The 10457-nt window shown below is 33.1% G+C and overlaps 1 protein-coding gene and 1 pseudogene across 1 annotated transcript; one reads left to right on the plus strand and one right to left on the minus strand.

Annotated features, from left to right (window-relative positions):
- Positions 1–200: 200 nt before the first annotated feature.
- On the plus strand, positions 201–7339 carry LOC141683167 (SKP1-like protein 21). Its single transcript, XM_074487854.1, has 9 exons — positions 201–371; positions 657–890; positions 1035–1226; positions 1314–1418; positions 1543–1627; positions 3111–3250; positions 3405–3550; positions 5935–6011; positions 6918–7339. The coding sequence occupies exons 2-9, from the start codon at positions 840–842 to the stop codon at positions 6935–6937; spliced, it is 816 nt and encodes a 271-aa protein (XP_074343955.1). The 5' UTR covers positions 201–371; positions 657–839; the 3' UTR covers positions 6938–7339.
- A 555-nt stretch (positions 7340–7894) lies between these two features.
- Positions 7895–9183, minus strand: LOC141686430 (pentatricopeptide repeat-containing protein At2g03880, mitochondrial-like; annotated as a pseudogene).
- Between the last annotated feature and the right edge of the window lie 1274 nt (positions 9184–10457).

Raw genomic sequence — 10457 nt, forward strand, 5'->3', positions numbered from 1 at the left:
ATATAATTTTTAGTTTTTTAAAATAATACAGAAGTAATTTTTAATTTTTAGTAAAAAATTGGTCAATTTGAGTTTTATAAAGAAAAATGTGACAATTAAAATGGAATTGAAGGAATTAGTTTGTAAAAAGAAAAGAGAAATTTTGTATAAAATCAAGTGGGTTAGTTCAGACTCGTGTTCTCAACACGTTTTGTTTGGCTCTCACTCTGGTTGGGGTTGTGGGATGATTGAATTGGAAGCTAATAATCATAAGTTTATGAAATTTAATTATAAATCATAATTAATAATAAGGAGATTATCATTAATCATTATTAATTTCAACCAAATGGAAGGAAAGAGGGCTTTTCATCTCTCAACTGTGTACATACTCTGTAAGTGATGATCAGTTATTTTTGTATTCGAGTTATTCGTCTTGTTTCTTGTCACGTTATTTTACATTTTTCATGTATATTTAAGCTATTGGTGTAGTTTCTTGTCGTTATTTTACCTTTTTCATGTATATTGTAGCTATTCGTGTCATTTTTTATCACGTGCTTTATTAAATTATAGTGCCACGCTATTTGGATTATGATGAATGTCTAGCATTCCTGAGCTACTTGTATAATGTATTGTTTCCGAAGCTGCATTTAACAATGAATATTTTATCGGCAATATAGTATACTTTGAATGACCAGCAGATATGGTATTATTTTCGAACTGCTGTGGGTGAGATTACACAATTAGAAGGGGAGCATGCCTGGTTGTCCCAGTATATATGCGATGCATTGGACAGAGGATTTGGGTTTAATTGGCGCACACCGATTTGTCTACCTCCAGACGTTGAGAAAGAGGGACTGGAAATGGTATTTGATTATTTTCGTTTTGCTGTAGTGTTGGGTCGGGATTGCGAGGTTAGATTCGTGTTTGCTTAATTCTTGTTGTTAGTTTGTGCTTCCTGACACTTGTTTTGATTTAGAGTTATTAATTGCAGATTTTTTTCTATTTTATAAAGGATATCATAAATTTTGAATTTATATTTGTTTTTCTTTGAGCAGGAGCGCAAGTTGTATATTGATGAACTTCTTCAAAGGGATGAACACTCTCTTTGGTCGTTGCTTCGTGCTGCAAACTGTCTACAAGTTAGTGGGCTATATGAAATGATCCGCGACACTCTTGCTCAAAACACTGAGAAGAGTGTCTCGGAAATAGAGCACGATTTATCTAGATCTTTCAAGCACTGTGCGAAGGTTATTTTTCTTGCGGCTACCATGTTTACTGCCAGTGACATGTTCCTTACCTTCAATTTTTTATGTTAATTTTTTCAATTGATGCAGGGAGAAGAGCTGGAACCTCACAAGAATGTCAACATACGTGCCAGGCTTTCAAATAAGCTGTTTGTGAAACAGACGAAAAAGCTCGACGAGGTACCGAATATAAAGGTAAAATTCATGTCTTCTTCAATATGATTACCATAATTGGTACTATAACAACTTGAATCTATCTTCTAATATTTTTCTTTGTATCATACTTAACTTGTTATTGGTTGATGTTCTTCCTTGATAGAATGTGGAGGCAGCAGAACTGGAGGCTCCGGAGCCTGAAGCTCGTTCAATTGATGACCTCCTTTCTTTTATCAATGGCGATGGAGGTATCATTATCTTTTTGCTCACTAGTTTTTTATATGTGTGCTCCATACTTGCTTAAATATGTGTATTATAAGAACTGATCATATATTCTAGAGTTATTTGCAAAATGCATCCCCGTGGTTTGGCCAAAATGCATTTTTTACCTATACTTTAGATAACTGCACTTTGCATCCCCTTACTATTTCGGCGCGACAAATTGCACCCTTTTCGTTAAATTTGTTAAAATTCTCAGGGGCATTTTAGGAAATTAAAATATTTAATTATAATTAGATCATTATTTAAGTTTTTTGACCCTCTAAATGATACTTTTCGAAAAAATTTAAAGAACGAAAATTATAGAGAACGAAAAAATCTTTTCAAAACAATAACATTCAAAATTATCCAAAAATTTATGAAGCCAAAATTAAATAAAATATATACTTATTGAATTTATTAAAAATAATTATAAAAAAAATATTTCAATTTTGAACCTTTTTATTTCGAGAAGATCTTTTTATTCTCTACAACTTCCGTTCTTTAAATTTTTTCAGAATGTATTGTTTATAGGGTTATAAACCTTAAATAAAGATCTGAAAATAATTTAATATTTACATTTCCTAAAATACCCCTGAAAATTTTAACAAAATTAACGAAAAGGGTGCAATTTGTCGCGCCGAAATAGTAAGGGGATGCAAAGTGCAGTTATCTAAAGTATAGGTAAAAAAATGCATTTTGGCCAAATCACAGGGATGCATTTTGCAAATAACTCTATATTCTAAATTAGCTATACCCGTGGTCCTTTTTTTTTGTAAATACTCGAAGTCCTCTATAAATGTTATTTTTTCAGCTTGTTCTTCTTGCCATATAACAACACGAAAATAATGGCATGTAAGAATGTGTAGAAACTGAAGGATATTAGGTGTATCAAAACAATTTTAAAGGGAAACCCATATATGCCTATAAAATTGTTTTACACAGTGAGACATGACATCCTATTATTTCAAAAAGGAATACACCACCACTAGCCTAACTAATTATCTCAATTTTGATATACTAGTCATGTCTCTTCTAATTACATACTATATAATGAGTTTGGGGCAGTTTTGATATATCAACTACGTCAATTCTTCTATAGTCTTTAAATAAAAACCCTTATTGTCTTAGTTCTACTCTCTAGAAGAGGTGTATTGGGATGTATTTAAGTTTTAGGGTACATGTCCTAACTTGAAGGAAAAGTGTCCACCTTGTCAAAATGATTTGCTCATCCTCAAATGATAAACAATTTGTACAAGCATATTTCTTCTTTTCTAGTAAAAAGTGATGAAATTTTATCCTTTAAATGGTTTCTTTGGTGTGGTTATCTAATGGTATCTTTATAATTATACTTGTGGAACTTAGATGTTAGTTTTTCGTTGTTTCATACCTTACAGTGTAGTTTGAAGTAGGCAAGGCGATTTTTTTTAATGATGCAAACATTAATATTAATTAAGTACATTATATTTGCAGATACCAGAGGGGGTCAAACCTCAAAGAAGAAGAAAAAGAATCGTAACAAAGGGAAAGAGAAGAAGAAAACTTCTTCTATCAATGTTTTTGCTTCAACTGAGGCCTCTGCTTTAGAGAAAATCACCGAGAACAGTGAGCAGGTCAGGCACATGATTTTCATTATTATATTATTCATTTTTTCTTGCCGCGAGGCACATGATTTCCATTATTATATTATTTGTTATTTCTTGCCGTAATTCCCCACAATATGCCGTGTTGTTTGTTACCTAAGAAGATGTATATTAAAATTTTTAGGACTTGAATGCTTCTAATTCTGCATACGATAGAGGTTCCGCTGCTGATAGATTACAACTACTGGGCACTCAACATGAGAGCTTCAATGCTGAGGGAGACATTGTTGATAATGATCTGGATCCCGCTTTGTTGGAAGAGATTAATAGGTTAGCGTGTTAATTTTATCATTTATAATATATCTGAACCTCAATATTTTGGAAATTCTTTTGTATGACAATTATCTCAGTACGGGGTATTTTTAAGTGTGCGAGTGTCACAAGTATCTCTTTCCTTTGTGGGAACAGAATTATATATATATATATATATGTGTGTGTGAATGTAAGTATGTATTTGTGTGTGTCTTAACTTCAATTATCTAGATGTGACGTCAAAAAAAAAAACAAAACCTTTAGGAAATAACGTTTTTTGGGAGTGTTCGACAAATTCACTTTTTCAAAATATGATGAGGTATAAAACAACTTTTGCTTGCAAGTAAAAGATAAATACAGCATGCCAACAAAGATTCAATTTAAGGACCAATGTTACCAAAAGCATAGATGAGGCAATGTCTACTGCTTTTTGATAAGCGATTTTAATAAGGCAATTGCTTCGTCCCATGTCCTTGATTAGGCGATATTGAGGCAATAGATTACCTGTGGCCTTAACATTTTTTGTCAAAATGTTATAAAAATTGATAAATATGTATTTATTATATGTAACTGAAACATAAAACTGTGTTTTTATGTCATTATTACTAAAATGGATAAAACATCACTAAAAAATGTATTTGTAAATTACAAAAAAACTATAGTATTTTACATTAAATTTTCAATTACATTTTCTTAGTCTAAATGTGTTTTGTAGTATGTGACCCAAACTTTTAAGTTAAAATGTAGGCTATACTTTAAAACTTAATATTTTATCTATTCATTTTCTATAGCTCTTGTAATTTTTATTAATAATATCATATTGTCATCATATTAATGTCAAATATTACGTAGATACCAATTCACTAGTTTCTATCTATACTATATTATTTTACTATAATAAGCAAAACTAGTATATTTGGTTGGTTGTCAGTTTGGCACTTCGTCAAATTCTACACCATACTATTATAAGCGGAACATTGTATATTTGATTGGTTGTCAATTAAACACATGTAATTATAAAATCATTGTTAGCTTTGTCTCGCCTAGGCAAATAACACATGTAAGGTCATGACTAGTATTGAGCACATTAAGTAGGTTTGCCACAAGATTGCAATACATTTATCTGTTGTTTGCTTCCTATATTTTGCTCGATGAAGCAATGTGAATCTTATTTTTATGCATAGGCTATGTTACAATTTTGTAAAATTACATATTTTTTAGAAAAGAATTATATTAATTAAGCAAGCAACTACATTAGAAAAAGAAAAGGTAGGGGTGGGGGTGGGGGTGGGGGTCGGGGTGGGGGATAAAGATACTTGAACATGACACAAATTTGATCGACTGCTCTTGCAAACCGATGCTTCTGTTTTGAAAGAGGATCTATTTACTTGGTTTTAGTCTCGACTATCAACAATGTTGATTTCTCAGAGGTTAGTTTTCATTCTTTAATTTATTAGTGTATCTCATTATACAAGATATATCATATAGTAGGTGATAGTATCATGAAATTACATGAAAGTGTTGGATTGATTGCTACTTAATTGCATGTTTGCTTTTTGTTGCCGATGGATATTAGTCACACCGGTGTTTAGTTTTTGTACAACGTTGTAACAATTAATTAGTCCGGTGGCACCTACGGAAGCTAGTTTTATTCATTTGATTATTCTTAGAACTTGAATATCTGTAATTGATTTTGACATTTTGTTAAGTTAGTTTTTTCGCCCTTGTACTATATATGGTACATGGGCGGGGATATATTGGCCGTGTAAGTTAAATTTATTAAATATAAATAAAAAAATGATTTCAAAGGCGTGTGCAAATTTTTATTCAAAACTTGTAAGCATATAATTCTTGTATGGCTAGCTAGATTCTAATATGAAATTATTGACATGCATGCTAGAACGCTACTGCCTTAATATTTATAATGTATTAAACTGTCCTCGATACATGTGTGACATGTATGCGCATTGCGCTGTAAACTTAAGTGTGGCCTTCACACAGCCGCAACTCATTATTACCCGCTTCGTTCATTTTTCTATATGATTTTGATTGTATAATTTTTACATGCATATGGCTGATGTCTGCACACATGTAAAACAAACTCACATCCACAAACTTATTTTTGTAAGAGTTTTCTTGGTTTAGTTCTTCAAATAAGGTATATACTATTATTTAGTGTATCTTCTCAGATAAGATGTCATATGCCATAACAAAATCATTTTGAAATGTTTGCGGTGATGTTGCAGTCTTCTGCTTTTGTGTGTGAAATAAGTAACAGTACTAGAATACTACATTCGATGAGAAGTATGTTATTGTTACTATTTTGCCCTCTACAAAGATATATTCCTTTTACCTTCTTTTCCTTTTATTCGCGGTTCCTTATTTGTCCTCTTCGTGTGCAGGGAAGTAGAGGATTTTGAAATAAGGCTGATGACGAATGCATTGCGTTTAGAAAGGAATGAAATTTTTCAAAGACTTGGTACAAATTTTTATTCCTTCTTTAGATTGTGCAAAAATGTTTACTAAATTTATACATGTGTATATATGTATATAATGATGCAATATTTTCTAAATTTCAAAGAGAGCTACAAATTTAGAACTGATGCATCATGCATCGTATTCATATATACATGAATTTTTGTTTCGTTGAAGTTATTATATTTCGACATGTAATGAAGCTAAAATACTTTAAATTAAATAGCGTTTATATATATATATTGTATTATGACAAAGGATTAAAGACCTAAGAATATGGTGAACTACATGATTTGTGTTGTTCATAATCTGTTCTTGTTCATTCTATCATTATCACAACTAAATATTTCCATTTAACCCTATTTATCTCGTCTTTTATGCACCACGGTTTTTGGTCAAGTTTTGTTATGTCAATAGTGCCATTTTATAGTCTTTGGCTGTGCATAGAAATGATAATTGAATAGTACAAGTTATGCTAATAGAATTACACTGAACAGTTTTTTTTATCATCGTAGCATTAAATTATATAACAATGAATTTTCTGCTGTATATATGATGAGAGAACGTCTCTCTACCAATTGTACAAGACTTTTTTTTTACCTACGTGTTTAATTTGTTTTTTTATTATGACTAGTTTTAGGGTCTAGCAGGATGGATTTGTATTAGTTGCCATAATTAGTTATCCTCCTTTGTCATAGTTATCCTCCTTTGTCAGTTGTAACCTTTTAGTGTCTAGCAGGATGCACAAGTCTACTTTATATTCCTTGCTAATTCCCCTGTTAATTTGCTGTAATGATTGTATCTTTACTTTGATTATATAATTATTGACTTACTTGCTCCCTAGTAACTCATGGATGCTTTCACCCTTTGCACATATTTCACTTATATATGTATATGCTTGGATGGACAGGAATAGACTATGTTGCTTGATCGCAGTAATCTGTATGGTTCAAGACCTGCAGAGAATGGCTGATGTACATTGAATGCATGTTTTAGACTGCAGAGTTAGTGTCAGGTTGGGAATGGCTTATGGTGAAAGCTTTTAACAATAAAATGATGGGGATTGGTTGTGATATAGTCGTATATTTTCTTCTTTTCATGCGCCAAGTTTTGGTTGCTCTTCTATCTAGAATGGATGAAGGTCAGCATTACTGTTGAGAAAGAACTCATTGTGTTCAAGCCCTTATTCACTTTAACGAATGGTGTTTTTAGGTGCAATTCAGATATGTGAGTTTTTTAGCTTTACAGTACATTTCTTAAATATCTTAGATAAATTTAGGGGATTGTTGTTTATCTTATGCTATAACCATCTACGGTGCTCTTATAAATCAAATGTGCATAATCCAATGTTTCTAGACTCTCCTTATCCAATTTATAAAGGCCCTACCTCGCGGTATTTTTCCGAAAAAACAGTTTTCCCAACTTATCTGGCCAAAACTTGCATATGGTAACTGGTGGAGAAGTTTTGCACAGAAAATAAAAGCAACTTTCACGACCTATTAAAAATTGATATTAAATTTCTTTATTGTCAATTATCAGCATAATTATAAACTATGCTATTGTTATTCACTCAATAATATTTGCTATTCTTTTTTGAGCTTGGGAACCATCTTTATTTTCCTTTAGGTTTGCTTTCTTCTTTTTTTATGATTGGTTAATATTTCATTATATGCCTCTGTAATCTATATAGATCAAACTTAGAGCTGGACCAGCTATACCACTGCAATTTCAGATTATACTATGTGTACTGCATTACTTCTATTAAAATGTGTCAAAGGTTTGTTCAATTGATTATGAAGATAATCAAGTGCAGTAGCCACATCAATCGCCATGTTTATTTTGGTAGCAAGGTTTGTTCAATTGATTATATTTGAAGAAGTTGCGTTGCATAGTTGCATGTGTAATGCAGTTAGACAGTCACCCATCTTTGTTGGAAATATACCAATACCAAATGGTTTCAAAAACCCAGATTATATAAACGCCAGTTGCCAGTTTTTTTTTCTTTTTGAATAATTAGGTCTGTTCTAACAAATTGCATTACTTATAGCACTACGCAACCATTGCAACAGCATTACCACTAACCTTGTAAGATGTACGAGTGACTACACAAATGACTTTTGATAGTGCCCTTTGGAACTACCATACCCTTCTCAAGTAGTAGTATACAAATTAATGTTACAAGGAAGATTCGATTCCCGGGATCAAACCCAAGCTGTTGCATTTTGTTTTTTTTAGTCTCCATTTAGCTAATCCAGCAAGAGCCCGATCTCTTCTTAACATCCCGCTTTCCCATTAGTTCTCAGTGTTCCAACAGCATCCCAATTGCTCGTATCAGCGAAGGTGTTACTTAACAATACATAAGTTGAAGGGGTATGTCTGTCTAAATTTAAAGCATGATCTGCTGCACGAGTTGCAGTATCAATATCCCCATGAAGTCGACAGGCACCAAGTGGAGTCTGCCGAACTAGAACTCCTGGTTTCGATGGCATATTTAGGATTAAGGCCTCGGCTTCTTTTGTACGCCCAGCTAGGCCAAAGAGATTTACCATACATGCATAGTGACCGTCTCCAGGTGAGATGCCGTAGCCATCTGTCATGGAAGATAGATGTGTCCAAGCTTCATCAATATATATCCTCCCAGGCTACATGCATAAAGTACACATATGAACGTAATATAATTAGGTTCTGGACCTTCCACCCTCATATCACCGAAGATATTTAAAGCTTTTCTTGGATCCCCATTTTGTGCATACCCCATTATCATTGTCGTCCACGAAACAACTGTCCTGTCCTTCATTGATTGAAAAACGCTTAATGCTCTATCCATCAATCCACATTTTGCATACATATCCAACAAAGCATTATCCACACACACATCAACTTCATTATCAAGCTTAATCATCAAAGCATGAAATCTTTTTCCTTCCTCTAAAGAAGCTAAATTAGCACATGCATTAAGAGCTGTAACAAGAGTAAACTTGTTTGGTTTTACTCCTATCTCCCTCATCTCTTCTACAATTTCTAATGCTTTTCTCGGTTCACCACAATTTAAACATCCCTGCCACTTGAGTCCAAGTGTGCACATCTCTACAAGGCATTTCTTTAAAAGCTTTCCAACCATCGTCCAGTTTTTGGTTTTTCAAGTACATATCAACCAAAGAATTCCCTACACACATCTCACATAAGCCTCAGCATCTCCACCGGTAGACTTACGAGCAGTCTGCTTGAATCTAACCATACTTGCTAGCTGAAATGACATAATTGAAAAGCAAGAAGTGAGTCAAGCGCTCAGCAAAATGTGTCATAAAACAGAATTTACAACATAGCAATATATATCTGGGAACTGAGGTGTATGGCATCATTATTCTATTCAAAACTTTTGTAACCAAACATTTGCTCAAAAATATTTTATGACACTACGGATTGCAGCCGGTGATCAGCCGCGAAGCAATCTCGAACCTCGCTGGGTTCTTAACAATTTATTAGGATCCCTAGGCATATTTTAAGCCTAACATAATAAGTGTGAAAGGGACTTGCGTCTTAGTCCAATTCACCAATCTCAAGAAAACATTCTTTTATTTAAAGAGAAATTATCTTTTATAAAACTGATGCCAAGGAGAACTTTACAAAGATCTATACAAAGGGAATTTAATCATCAATCAAGGATTTCGAGTTAAGAAACTCTTATCAGAATGATGTGACTAGGGTTTTCAAGGATAATCAGCAATGAGTTGACAACCAAGGAAGAAAGTATTGAAAAAGAGTCATAACTTTGTTCCACAAGATAGAGGTTTACTATTTGAGGGTTATGAAAGGGATGTATCTAGTGACAAAATTGGGTATGATTGTAAGGGTTTATGTAAAGAGTCGGTAAATCGAAGGTGTAAGAGTACAAAGAATAGCCGTTAATCAAGAGAGGATATGTTATCCAAGCATATGAGGTTTTATAGTTTATAGGGATGTGATTTTTATTAGGGTCTGCATAGCATTTGCAAAATCTCAATCTAAAATCAGAATATTCGCAACAACATATCAGGGCGACAACAATATTAAAAAGATCAACATACGAGCATGCTATCATATTTCAAAGAAGTGGTTCGGTACATTTGCAATATATCTTATATCTTAAGGAAAACATTACTAGAACGATAAGTGAGGGCAAAAACGCTTGCATAATATCTCAAGAAAGGTTTACGACACTTGCAATACATAGAATTGACTAAGGGGAAAATATTTGCAATATATCAAGGAAGTCCGTGAACACTTGCCTTAAGAAGGCTGGACTAACTCTCGTCTTGATGTGGAAGCAACCGGGAGCACTACTCGACTTTGACGGCAAGTTTACTACCTTCTTCTGAACCTACACAAAATATAAGGCCTCATCAAGATACACTCTCACAGGGACTCCAACCTAGTTAAAGGTTTCAAAACATATTGGCACTTAAGCCTA

This window comes from Apium graveolens, chromosome 9, assembly GCF_009905375.1.
Source record: "Apium graveolens cultivar Ventura chromosome 9, ASM990537v1, whole genome shotgun sequence".
Taxonomy (NCBI): domain Eukaryota; kingdom Viridiplantae; phylum Streptophyta; class Magnoliopsida; order Apiales; family Apiaceae; genus Apium; species Apium graveolens.

Excerpts from the sequence above, each read along its gene's own strand:
- LOC141683167 (XM_074487854.1), top strand. The coding sequence starts at position 840 with ATGGTATTTGATTATTTTCGTTTTGCTGTAGTGTTGGGTCGGGATTGC. Across the intron at positions 3,551-5,934 it reads TTGTTGGAAGAGATTAATAG|GGAAGTAGAGGATTTTGAAA; the intron begins GTTAGCGTGTTA and ends CTTCGTGTGCAG. Across the intron at positions 6,012-6,917 it reads TGAAATTTTTCAAAGACTTG|GAATAGACTATGTTGCTTGA; the intron begins GTACAAATTTTT and ends TTGGATGGACAG.